Source organism: Brachionichthys hirsutus, chromosome 18 (genome assembly GCF_040956055.1).
Source record: "Brachionichthys hirsutus isolate HB-005 chromosome 18, CSIRO-AGI_Bhir_v1, whole genome shotgun sequence".
NCBI lineage: Eukaryota > Metazoa > Chordata > Actinopteri > Lophiiformes > Brachionichthyidae > Brachionichthys > Brachionichthys hirsutus.
The window spans coordinates 9,822,690-9,835,998 of record NC_090914.1 but is presented as its reverse complement, the minus strand read 5'-3'; the positions used below and the strand labels follow the sequence as shown (position 1 = coordinate 9,835,998).

Below are 13,309 nucleotides of genomic sequence, written 5' to 3'. Positions count from 1 at the left end.
TCCATGATGCCCTGCACGTCCAGCGCTGGTTCGGCTCTCCTCGGTTTGAATCGGACAGATTCGGATCTATCCGACGACCAGCTGGAAAAGCAGCCAAGCATTGACGAAAATCATGAACGTGACGATGGCAAATATCGCAACCCTTTGAGTGTCTGAACTCATCATGTCTGGATGATGAAGAAGATCCCCGTTATATTTAACTCCAGTCATTTCACGAGACCCTGGACCCGCCCCACTGGAGATTAACGCTGCAATCTGATTGGTCAATCCGACAGAAAGGCGATGGATTGAAAGAACACGAGTGGAAGACATCCTTTATTCCAGAGACAACATTCAGGAAACAATTAACATTCACTTATACTTAATGTCTCAAAAAACGACAACTCTTCAAAGCAGGTGTAGGTCCCTCCCACATGGGTGGGGGCGTGCTTCCTATAGGTACGGCCCCCAGCCAAGGTACATCTGGCACAGCAGGTTGTCGTCCGTGCTCTCTTGAATGAGGTAGTGGACGTGTCCCTCGATGGACAAAGGGAGTCCCGAGACTTTATTCCTGCTCTTGATGACGCCCTGGAGACGCTGCTCGATGTCACACACGTGAGTCTTGGCCTGTAACGCAGGACGACCGCGCACCTGCAGGTGAGACATCTCAGTGCGATACCGCTACGTCCCCCCCCACAGGTGACACTTCCTGCCCCGCTTGGACGTTAGTCTCCGTCCAGGGGGACGTGAACTCACCTTTTCATTGACGATCTCTCCCGTCTCGCTGGCCTGAGTTTTAGACAGACCTCCTTTTGCCGGTTTGCTCCACTCCACCAGCGGGTCATGAAGGAACGTCTTCAGGACGCTGCGAGGAACATTTCAAACCGTTAGCACGTCTCTTATTTATATATTTCTTTAAGGGAGGGAGGGTGGGGGTGGGGGGGGGGGGGGGGGCTGTTACCTCATGAGCGGTTCTCTCTGGTCTCTCATCAGCCTCAGCGTGACCTCACAGGCCTGTCTGAAGAGCCCCTCGGTGCCCATGGGCCCCATGGCGTGGACCATGTTCTGGGTCAAACGGAATGGAACAACCTCGGGGACATCAAACGTCTCCCCCTAGGAACAGCGGCGGGACGAACAACCAGCAGTGAGATTGACCCTGGTTGCCCCCCCCCCCCGGTGTTGATTCGCATTTAAGGACCAACTCAGACCTTGTTAAAAAGACAGTTGAAGTCAACGTGGACACACTCTCCCGTGAAGGAGTCAAACAGGATGTTTTCCCCGTGGCGGTCCCCCAGCCCGAGGACGTATCCGACCATGGACATCACGGCGGTGGAGCGACAGTACGCAGAGCGACTGCTGTACCTGGAGACAACGCCACCTTTCAACGAGACACCTGGACTGGTCCGCCGTATTTACAGACTACCGGGGTGGGGCGTACCATGACGTCGGGTCAGGGAAGGTCCGGAGGAACCATTCGTAGAACACCGGGGGGTGCCGAACACAGAGCACCTCCTTGTGGATCCGTAGCTTCTCCTCCAACAGAGCAGTCTTCGGTAAGATGAGTTTCCGGAGCTCCTTACCCGACAGGTAGATTCCTGGAACAGGAAAGCGATGGCGATTGGTCAGGCCCGGCTGTTTAGGGAGGGGTGCGCCCCCCCCCCCCCAGCGACAGGTCACCTCTCTCCTTGTACAGCTTGGTGAGGATGTGTCTCAGGCCCGCCGTGTTGTTGACCCACTCGATGATTCCACACTCCTCATTGAGAGGAATCACAGCGTAGGTGCGAATGTGAAGCTCCCTCCTGCGAGACTCGGCATCTTTACGGAGGCACTGCGCACGCACGTACGTACGCACGCACACACACACACACACACACACACACACACACACACACGCACACACGCCTCTTTGGTCCAGTTTGCTCTGGCTCCATTTAAACGGTGTGACTCTGTTCACCTTGTTAATCAGACAGTTGAACTCCATGAGTCTGCAGTCCTTCCTCAGGTCGTCTTTGGGCTTACACATCATCGTGTAGCTCCGCCCATCCGAACCCCTCAGAATGATCTTCTTGGGCTTCTGTAGCGACGCCAAGATCTCCACCTGTACAAACGCACACATTTTACACCAGGCACGCACACACACACCCACCCTGTCTTTGTCTTACAGTGTCTTCAAAGCCGTCCAGGTAGGCCCAGTGTCCGGGGAAGGCGTCGTGCTCCGTATTTGCTCCGCCGATGGAGGGCAGCGTGGGGATGAGGACCAACTGCAGCGGGATCAGGATCTGGCTGAAGGTGGGCTCCTCCACCAGACGCTTCAGCTGCTTGAAGTGAAGGCTCATGCTGAGGGTGGCGCTGTTCCCGTCCACCTGGAACGGCGGTTTAACACATTTCGCTTGGGCTCCCCACGTGATGCTTTTATTCTGACAATCTTTAACGGCTGATTCTCAGGCGTCCCGCAGGGGGGACGTTTACCGGCTTGTTGCAGAGCTCCAACAACTTGTCAGTCAGCCTGTTGGCGTCTCCGATGAACGTCTCCAGGGACTGTTTGAGACCGATGGCCTTCTTCAGGATCTGGTTACAGCGGTTCTTACGCATGGAGTAGGACGACTGGAGAAACAGTTATGATTCACTCGTCCTGCGATCTCCTGCTTATCACATCAGAGTGAGAGGCGTGGCTCAGAACGGCCACGCGTCCGCGCCCAAACCCTCCTACCTTAGAGACGGCCGCCATCAGCCACATGGCCTGCTGCGGGTACGCCAGGAAGACTTTGGCGACGATGGTCATCAGCACGTTGAAGACGTCGTCGCTGGAGTGACACACTCTGGAGATGAGCTGGGAGAAGGCGGTGAGGAACTGGTACGGCGCCAGGTTGGCGCAGTGCTCGCTCATCACGGCGTTGATCTTCCCCAGCTCCTGCCGGATCTGCCTGTCGGCTCGGCCGCCTGCGGTTGGTCCGGAAGGGGGTCACATGTTTACGCTGAACAGACGAGTCTGCGTGTGTGTGTGTGTGTGTGTGTGTGTGCGTTTTCTCTACTGACCCTTCTCACACTCGCACACTTTGGCTCCAAAGTCCAGCCAGAGAGACAGCAGGCGCGGCATGGCCTGGTAGATGTACTGGTTCCCAAACTGCAGGGCTCTGGGGCGCAACGGACCGGGGTCAGAACGCCACGCAGCGTTCTCGTCCTTACCTCCGATGGCCGACTCAAGCCGGGGGGGGGGTCGGGCCTCCACAACTTACTTTCCGAAGAACAAGACGATGTATCGGATGAGGTTTCCCTGCTTCTCCAGCTTATTGTCCGTCACCATCGGCATCACTTTGTCGTAGTACTTGGCCAAGTAGAAGTTCCCATCCTCCCACTCCGGGAGCAGATTGGTCACGTCCTAAAAAAACGAGACGCGGGGACCGCTCAGAACCGGGACATTCCGTGTCCTCCAGCAGTGCAGGGTTCTAACCTTGTAGGCCTTCATGATGGCGTTGGACTCGAAGTTGGCCGTCTCCTCCATGAAGCGCCCGACCAGCAGCATGGCCCTCCCTTTGGTCTGCAGGCTGCGGGGGTCCTGCAGCGGCCGGTCGTCGGGGAAACACTGGTCCACGCCCTTCTGCAGCACGATCAGCGCCTGGTGAACGTCGCCCTGACGATGTCAGCACGCAAAGCGCCGTCAGCGAGTGGGAGGAGCTAGGTTCTACAGAGCCTGCAGGAATATATTCCCCCCTCCCGGCTGCTGATTGGCCGACCCATTCAGGTGCGTTTACCTTAGACCAGAGCCACTTCGCCTTCTCGGTGACCAGCTCAGCCAGGTGAGCGTGCTCAGCGTTCAGCAGGGCGTTGAAGGCCGTCTGATGGTGCCCCGCCTTCCTCGCCACCCGGGTGCTCTGCAGCCAACACTCTCCGACCAAGTCTGTGCTCGACGGCCTGGAATCAATAATCAATAATCAATAATCAATAATCAATGTGAATGTACGCAGGGAGACGAGCCGCACGCATCCTTACTGCGGTCCCAGGCTCAGCAGGGCACGACGGAGCGCCAGGATCGGCTCCTTGGCCCGGAAGGAATTCTGGGTCATCTCCAGCCGTTCTGACCAATGAGGAGGCAGCTGCCTGAGGCTGGGGGAGGAGCTCTCCCGCTGGTTGTGAAGCATCTTGAAAGTGTGCTCCAACTCACTGAGCATGTGCAGCCTAAACAAACGGTCTTCAGCCGCCGATAAAGAGCAACAGGACGAACCGATCGCTCGATTGATCCGACACCGACCTGACGATGTACTCGTATCCCCTCTGGTAGGTTCCACACTCGTAGCTGGCGGCGGACAGCGGGACCACCTGCTCCTTCCTCACCAGCTTCAGCTTCTCGCAGAACGCCCCGTGGTCCTGGTTCTTCGCCGCCAGCAGCAGCTGACCCAGTCTCACGCTCCAGCTGCAGGACTGACGGTCTGCAGAAGGCGACGGAACCAGAACTGAGCTTTTTTTCTTCTTCTCAAAGATCCCCCCTGCGTGCTTCCTCACCTGAGCTCAGGTAATCCTCCAGCTGCTCCCACTGCCCCAGCTTCCAGGCTGCTTCCACCCTGTAGGTGTTCAGCTCCGACTTCCACTGCTGCCTGGATAGAAAAACGGGGAGGAGCCAAGTCACATGACTAACATGAACAGCCATCACCCGTGTGGCTCTCACCTGTTGGCCAGCACGCCGTTCACCTGAGTAATGACTGTTGACAGCTGTCCCAGTCCAAGCATCGAGGTCATCACTCCATGGTAGTGACCGATCTAAAGACAGATGGAGAGCTTTGTGATTGATCACTGATCAACGACTGTGTGTGTGTGTGTGTGTGTGTGCGTGCATGCGTACCTGGTCTGGCTCCAGCTGCATGGCCCGGTCGTAGCAGGCGGTGGCGTCTCGAAGTAAACCGATGCTCTCGTGTTCCAGTATCTGTTCCCTCAACGACGGCTCTTCCCTCCTCAAGGCATTGACCCCCCTCACGCCGTCGGGCTCATGCATCGCGGCGTACAGCGTCTGCAGCGGCCAATCAGAGAGTAATCAATGCAGCGAGATTTCCTGCCCACCGCGTAGGGGTGAGGGTCCACGCCACCGCCTCTCACCCACGCACAAAGTTCAGTCTCAGACCGAGATGCTCTAAATCTCGGATCGTGTCTGACCTGCAGGAAGGTGAGATGGTCCCGGATGCTCTCTTTGTTTTCTGAGATGTACGTCTCAAAATGCATGAGGGCCCGGGTGTAGGCTTTGGATCGGAGCGAGGCCTTGGCCAGGACGTCCTGAGGGATCTCCTTCAGGAAGGCCACCACGCGCTGATACTCGCCGCTCTCTGGGAAGAGTAGGCGGGGGGTTAGCATGTTAGCAACTACGATAAGATTTGGTGACAAAGCACGCGACATCAGTGACGTAATACTCGAGGTGAAACGAGTGACTCCATCTTTAAAAAGACGAGCTCTGAACAGAAGCCGCTTCCGGTCACCGTTGTTTTTGGGTTTGGAGTACAGGATGTGGCGGCTCCACTGCGTCAGGTGCGACAGCATGCTGAAGACGGTCTGAATGCTGAGCTGCGATAGGCTGGAGGCCGCCTCCTGACCACGCCCACACCCATCCCCCTCCGTCAGAATGGCCAGCATCTCCTCGGTCACCTGGAGGCAGGCGTGTTCGTTGTGACCGAAGCGAAATCAAACATGGACGGAGCTGCATCGGCGCGTCCCCTCACCTCTCGCTGCTCTGCAGGCGTGCATCCCAGCAGCATGTAGAGCAGAATATGAGGCAGCAGGTAAATGGTCACCTTGTAGTCATGCTTGATGATGAAATTGCAGCAGGTGAACACTCTGCTGGCCAGAACGTGCCTCACCTGGAACGCGCGGAATCGGTTCATGATGTCAGAGACGCCAGAGAACGCGCGCCCTGAATGGAAGACGTGATCTGGGTTGGCTGACCTTGCTGATGAGGTATCCCGCCCAGGTGGCGGACCAATCTGAGAACTTGCTGCCCCTCTTGCTCAGGTAGACGGGCTTCTTCAGCTTGGACCAGTCAACCTCCTTCTGGCTGCTCTTATACCTGCTGTTGAGGTGCGGCTCCAGTATTTCCTGAACCTGCTCTGGGAATCTTCTCCAGAGGCGACGCCCCGTGGAGTCGGCCCGACCCTCTCGACACTCGAAGGTGGACAGCAGCTCCTGGGCGTGAACGTACCGAAGACGTGAGCCGGAAAGGGACGCGTTTGTGTGTGCGTGTGTGTGTGTGTGTGTGTTACCTGAATCGCATAAGCAGCAGAGTCCTGCGCTCTCACATCGTCGGCATAAGCCAGAAATGTTCTGGTCAGTTCAGTCAGCAGCTCGTAGGAGAAGTTCGGATCCTCCACGCCGCTCTGTTGACCGGAAAAAAACCCCCAAAATGCACCGATCAAAACTCAATCTGTTTCGGCTCCGCTTCAGACGGCCTCTCAGAGAAAAGTCGCGTTTGTGTTTCGCTCACCACGAACGTGTTGCGGTCGCCGTGGCTGTGCGTGTGCGACAGGTCCAGGCGTCCCGGGTCCACGGCCCCCAGCTCACCCAGACACTCCCCGCAGAGAAGCCTGGCCTCCGGCGACGAGTCCTGGCAGCCCTTCAGCAGCACCGACACCAGGCTGGAGATGACCGGCTCCACGGACTCGCTGGCACACACCTGATGGAGCAGCCACTCCTGCAGACATGCGCGGCGTGGTTTAGAGAGACGGGCGGGGGGGGGGCATCATTAAGCACACGTGTCTCCGTGTACCTGCTTGCAGTGCATCATGTCTCTCAGGCTGGTGAGCGCGTGAATCCTGACGTCGACGTTCTCGTGTTGGACGGCCCTCATGGAGAGCTGCAGCGCGGCGGCCATGTCGCTGCGGCCGGCTGTCAGCTGGAGGAAGCAGGCGTTCTTAACTCGGATGTCCTTACCGCTAGCATTAGCATCTATAGTTTTATAAAGCGGCTCTTTCGTCGGTGGTTTTCTTGTGCGTCTCTGCACTGACCTTCTTGTAGTCTTGCAGGACGGTGTGGATTTCTTTAAGCTCGGCGTAGTCGGGTAAAAAGTAAATCTCGTGGAGGTGATCCTTCACGGCGTCCCTGGAGGAGACGGACGCAAGACGAGGTCGAACAAACACACTGTGGTAAATAATAAAGGATGGATATCGTTTCTGTTCGCTACCTGTTGTCCATGACGAGGAAGGAGATGATGCCGGCGGTTTCTTTGGGCTGCAGCGGGATCAGAGGGAGGAGGGCCACGATCACGTGACTCAAGAGAGGACCCAGGTGTGTCGGCTCCACGCTCCTCACAAAACACTCCCACGTCCTGAAGAACCAATCCCCATGAAGAATCAGACCCAGCGGGGACAGCGCAACCAGATTCTGTGTGTGTGTGCGTGTGTGCGTGCGTGTCCACGGACTGGCAGCACAGCAGAGGGAAGTCGTCTCTGTATCGGAGTCCCGTGCGCAGCGTCGTCATCATCTTCACCCTGACGGAGCTGATGTGTTTGGAGCCCATCAGCCTCATGAGAGCCATCAGGCTGGTCAGCGCCTGAAGGCAGCAGACAGACACGGCAACCGCGTTACTCTCTCGCCGCAGGCCTGCTAACCGGCGAGTCGCGGCTCAGTCACCATCTTCTTGCGGCCCTTCTCTCCCGTGCTGGAGCTGAGCAGCTGCATGTTGAAGAAGGCCAGAATTCCCAGCAGCTTCGGCTGCAGGTAGTCCGCCTGTCACGGCACGAGGCGAATCCGATGAGACACGAACGGTCTCTTAAGACGGGACACGCTTAAGAACGCCGCGGTGAATCCGTACCATGCGTCCTGGCGTGGTGATGTCTCTGGGACCCTGGTACGAGTCGTCAGTGGATGCGAATGAGGCCAGGATCGCCAGCCCGTTAAACACCTGCACGGAGGCACCGGTGTGTCAGTGTGTGTGTGTGTGTGTGTGTGTTTACCTGCCGGTAACGGGCACAGACACCGCCGTACCTGCTGGTAGTGCTCGCCCAGTCGCAGCAGCAGCTCATTGTGAAGACCCTGAAAGTCCAGTCTGAGCAGAGAGCCCAGCTCCAGCTCCGTCTCGGACTGGGAAACGGAAGACGACACAAAATCAGTCCGGTACGACTTCCGGATCCGCCGGGCACCCGGGGCGGAGCCTCGGGCATCACGCCCGATTTACCTGCAGGTAGTGGAACGCCCTCTCGAGCTCCTCCTTGGTGCAGGAACACACCAGGTGACTAAAGATGTATTTGAAGTTATTGATGAGGATCTCCCTCCTGTTCACTTTCAGCTCGTTGGCCAGTGTGCGGATGAGGGTGGAGCCAGTGGAGCTGGCCTTGGCTGCCAGGTAAGGTAGGAGGACCTGGACGGTCTTCTACATATGAATGAATCAATAAATTAAAGACAGATGATGCAGTGTGAACGCTGTGCATGATGGGTACCGTCCACTCGTACAGCGAGAAAGCGATGAAGATCTGGGAAGTCAAAGGCGTGTGCGATCTGAGCCAGGATGTCCAGAGCCGTCTCTCTCTGATTGGCCGATTCACTTCCCTGATCGGGTGTGCTCCTCAAGGCAGACGCGTGACGGGAGTGTAACGATTCCACCAGGAACTGAACGCAGAAAGGCAAGAAACAAACCCCCATTAACCTGACCTCAACAGACTCCGCCCCTCCGGACGTTCTTTTTCATTTAATATATATTTATTATTCATGTAGCATTATTTATTTACGTGGTACCTGGCAGATGGGGTTCTTATACTGACTGAAGAGGGTCTGTAGTTTAAGACCCTTGGCGGCGGCCAGCGCCCTGATCTGGGTGTAGGCGGCGACGGACACGTGAGACGACTTGGACAGCAGACAGTGGAGCAGCCTCAGCAGGGAGAAGGACACCAAGCTGCCCTGGGACGCCCTGGCGAGAGTCGGCGCTAGCTTTAGCTCTTCGATAAAACGAATAAAACGCCATCGAGCCACCACACTGCTAGCATTCTGAGCGATCGCTTCGCGACGCATCGGGTCACCGGTACCTGCCAATCTCTCCCGTCGTGAGGATGAGCGTGTTGCGCAGCTCGTCGTCTCTGTTGACTTTTGCTTTGCTGAACGCCTCTTTGAGACGGGAAAACAGGAGCTTCAGCAGCGAGAAGAAATTCATAGAAAGAAAAAAAAAAAAAAGGCGACATCGGGGCGACTTTAATCAGACACGAGGACGGTGTGGAAAAGGCAGCAGCACCTATTGAGACGTCCGAGTCTCACCTCGCTCAGAGAGCTCTGCTCAGCGTTCCTCGCCGCATCTTTGAGCAGGAAGCGCACCGATTGGCTGAATCGTATTCTGACCGCTGGATCCGCGTCCTCCATTAGTCCGGCCAGGGCGCAGAGCAGCGCCTGGGAGTCCCGGTCTCCGCCGACCACGTCGACATGCTGGCAGAGGTGAGGCAGCACTTCCAGAAAAGCTGGCGAGTGAAATCACGTTGTTAAATAAAACCGGGGAAGGTGCGGCATCGTCGTCGTCAGCCTGTAAGAACGCAGCACACCGTGTTTAACGCCACTGGCAGCCTGCAGCAGCGGCAGGAACGGTTTGACCACAGTCGCCTGGAGGGGTGGGGGAATGTTCCCAGCATGCTCTGCCGCGAGGCTGAACTGGCGGCAGAGGACTTCGGGGGGACGACTGGACTCCACGCGGGTCTCGGTGAGCTCGGCGAGCTCCGATTGGATGCAAAACAGCTGACCGATGATCCCGGCGAGCTCCGCCTTCACCCGGTCCGAAGCGTCATCCAGCCGCGCACTGCACGGCGATAAAAGAAAGAACCTGATCACCCCCGCCATGAACATGCGCGACCATGTGACCGCCGCTCATACGTGCACGCGAGCCTACAGGAGCGCGCTCTTCACGTGGCTATGGTGCTTGTTCTCCAGGCGATGAAGAAGAAGAGGGAAGGCTCTGACCGCCGCTGCTCTCACCGCCTCGTCCGAACTCCGCAACGCCTCGGAGAAGACGCACGCGCGCCACGCCTCGCACACGCCGCGGCGCAGAAGAGCCAGCAGGGACACGAAGTCCGCCTGGAGCGCCGGGGCTGGGGACACGGGACGATGGAGGGTCGGCGCCGTTTAACCGGTAACGTGTTTAGAGCGGCGGGCGGAGCAAAGGCTTACAGTAGCAGAAGCTGAGTCGGCGGGCGAAGGCGGGGAGCCAGGGTGGGAATCCAGAGCTCTGATAGGCTGAGACGGACCTGCTTTCATACGCCCACGGAAGAGACAGCAGAAGACACAGTCGATGCTGGAGACTGTCCTCAGTGTGGCTGTTTACTACACACGCACACGCACACACGCACACGCACACACACACGCACACACACACGCACAAGTCTTTATTCAGTAATGACAATGCTTTTATTTTGACATGAAATTAAGGACGATAAAGTGGATCACTACCGGTCAGGAAGAGGACAGAGTCCAAGATCCCAGCGGTGAGACGGACAGCAGACAGGTAGTAGTTCTGATCCGAGATGGGCTGAGATCGTCCCTCCAACAGTGATTGGCAGCGGTTCAGAGTTTGGACCAGAGTCTCAGAGGAGACCCGGAGACGAGACGGACTGATGGAGAGAGAGACAGAAAGAGAGAGAGAGAGAGAGGGAGGGGACAGAAGCTTGATCTCCATCTCAAACTACAACTGAGGACGTCTTTATAATTAAAGGTTTGAGTGAGAGAAGAGAAGGCCAACGGCTGCTGGTGGGACTACCTGTTGGAGGAGGCGACCAGGTGCAGGACGAAGGCCACGCCCTCCAGGCGATACAGATTCTGAGGGTTTTCAGGTTCGTCTGGGTTCAAGGCGGCGAGCAGCTCCTCCAGACGGCTGGAGACCAGAGTCCTGACGTCCCTGACGAAGAACGAGAGACCTCATCTTCGTCATTTCATCACGTTGTGATAAAGTGATTAGGACGATAAACAAATGCACAGCAGGCCAAAACGCCAGTGCCCCCCCCCCCCCCCCACACTTTTATAAAAATCTCTGATCTGGATCAGAGATTTTTGAGATCCACCGAGCTACTGAGGAACACATTTTTAAGCCGAGTCAGCGTTTCTGGACTCGCCCTGTCGAGGATCCCGCCGAGCTGCAGACTGAACTGGACGAGGTTCTGCAGGATTTCTTGGCAGCAGTCTCTCCGTCTCCTGGCTTCTGCAGCGCCGCCGCCGCCTCGGCCTTCAGCCCGGCGGCGAGAAAACCCTCGGCGCACTGAAAAACAAAACAAACAAAACAAGACTCTTGATGTTTCTGAGACGATACGACGGCGACAGAGATCCGTGACGGGAACCCAGAAGAAGACGAGCGTACTTCGGCCTGATGTTCCGTTCCCACGCCGCGCACCAGCGTCCCGCAGACCTCGCTCACTCGCTGCTTCCTCAACAACGCGACGCCTTCGTGGGCAGCAACAGACAGCAGGTAGCCGAACAGCAGGCAGACTGACTCGGTGACCTCTGACCCCAGCCTGACGCCCGACGCCGCTAGCGCACAAACACACTGGAACGTCTGAGACAGGTGGACGGGCTCAAACTGAGAGCGAGAGGCCGCGGACGGCCGAAAAACAGAGCGAGTCAGGAGCAGCAGCTCGCCGTCGTACCGACCGCCGCCGGCGAGGTCCGCCTGCGACTCCAGCAGCCGGAGGAAACCCCCGAAGAAGAGGTGGCCGCTTTGTTCCAGAAACCCCGACTGCTCCGCCAGATGCCTCAGCATCGCCATGGAAACCCTCCTCAGCTTGCAGCTCCCGTTGGCCAGGAAGGCGCACGCCGCCTCCCATGCGACGCTGACGTCGCGGCGAGCGACGACTCCCCTCGAGACGTCGGCTGTAACGCCCATCGTCACGGCGGCCAGCGACTCCAGGGAAGCCGGCGAGGAGAGGACGAGGCGAGAGGGGGTGAGGTAGGAGGGGGGGCCGGGGGCGGTCATGCTGAAACCGCCGAGCGTGACGGGCCATCGGCTCATCTGGCCGGCTCCTTTCCCCGCCATCGTTGCCACGTGGCTGTCCAGGACGCCGCTCAGCTCCCGGGACAACGAGATGAGCTCCTGCGTGAGACGGCCGCAGACGAAAGGCGCCCGGACTCTCAGCGTGTGAAGCAAAGAGCACAGCACCGCAGAGACACGCCCGTGGACGATGTCACAGTCGGGAGCCGCCGCCACGCGGAGCAAGTGGAGCGCCACCCACCGGCTGAACTCTGAGAATACGAGAGAAGACACGATGAGGACACGGAGGAGACAATGGAGGAGACAACGGAGGAGGACACCGAATAGGGAGACGCGTTACCTGTGCAGCTCTGGGTGGCGTCCGGATACGCTGCAGGCTGACAGGCCGGGTTAGCAAACATCAGGGAGGACGATTTGATGATGTGTTGCACGAAGTCCATCAGCATCACGCAGGCCGGCTCGGAACTGGACTTCCTATTCAGACCCAGAGCAACTTGGGAGACAACAGCAACGGGGTCAGATGAACCGGGCGGAGTCAGGACTGCAGCATAAACCCTGACAGTCACAAAACAGGCAAGAAGTCATTCAACAGCACATCATTGATCATTCCCGACTCACCAACATCTAGATCGATCAGAATCCTGTCGATGAACTGACACAGGATCTGCCGAGGTTTCTGGACCGTCTGCTGGTACTGATCCGTGCTGGAGCTGAAAAAGAGAACGCAGAGGAGGAGACATTAGTTTAGTGCTCTGCTACCAGCGGCTGAAGCTAACGCTGCTCACCTAGCTAGCTCCTGCAGCGCGGGAATCATCGCTGACATCTCCAGCCCTTCCATGACGACTCCTTAAAGTTTAAAAACTTTCTTACTAACGATTATCAAAGCTTATCGGCTTACTTATCCTCACTTCTACAACTCCTCCTGTTGAGTCTTTTGAACCCATCGCTCCAAAATGACGTGTTTGAGTTTCGTACGGCAGCTGCCGAGGGTCAAACATGTCAGCGTACTAACGCGATAAGAATACTGCTCCCCCTAGCGGATTGTTCGATCACGACGCGCCGTCGCCGCAGAAGGACTTTCGACTGTGGTATCAGCAGGTATGCAGTGATAAATACATTATTATAAGTCAATGTGACGTTTCAAAGGTTAAAATATTCACATTGAAATGTTTTTACATTATAAATAATAACTTTTCCCATTGCCACGCAGCCGTTCTTTTAAAAGATTATTATAGCTAATTCATTTAGCGTATGTATGTATTATTGCAGGGAATTTACAGCAAGGATTGAACTGTGAGTGGTGCACTTTAAATTAATAGCTCTATATAATAATGACAATAATAACAGCTAAAGGTCAGACAATAAAAGTCAACTATTATTCAGAGATTAACAAAGGCTGGAAGAAAT

At 56.7% G+C, this 13,309-nt stretch overlaps 1 protein-coding gene across 1 annotated transcript; it reads right to left on the bottom strand.

The window, feature by feature from the left end:
- Positions 1–432: 432 nt before the first annotated feature.
- Positions 433–12,740, bottom strand: atr (ATR serine/threonine kinase). Its single transcript, XM_068751642.1, has 47 exons — positions 12,688–12,740; positions 12,521–12,612; positions 12,243–12,395; positions 11,276–12,153; positions 11,034–11,176; positions 10,682–10,819; positions 10,375–10,535; positions 10,096–10,248; positions 9,818–10,016; positions 9,477–9,727; positions 9,199–9,395; positions 8,973–9,073; positions 8,686–8,857; positions 8,404–8,559; positions 8,129–8,323; positions 7,939–8,034; positions 7,766–7,855; positions 7,585–7,680; positions 7,374–7,504; positions 7,136–7,279; positions 6,960–7,053; positions 6,722–6,847; positions 6,440–6,646; positions 6,219–6,332; positions 5,905–6,141; positions 5,682–5,819; positions 5,442–5,607; positions 5,125–5,291; positions 4,817–4,981; positions 4,643–4,734; positions 4,480–4,571; positions 4,229–4,406; positions 3,970–4,155; positions 3,732–3,891; positions 3,431–3,610; positions 3,216–3,358; positions 3,016–3,113; positions 2,690–2,919; positions 2,449–2,583; positions 2,142–2,342; positions 1,934–2,077; positions 1,657–1,807; positions 1,418–1,574; positions 1,188–1,341; positions 941–1,092; positions 736–844; positions 433–606 (listed from the first exon to the last, which is right to left on the bottom strand). The coding sequence occupies exons 1-47, from the start codon at positions 12,738–12,740 to the stop codon at positions 433–435; spliced, it is 7,749 nt and encodes a 2,582-aa protein (XP_068607743.1).
- Positions 12,741–13,309: the final 569 nt, after the last annotated feature.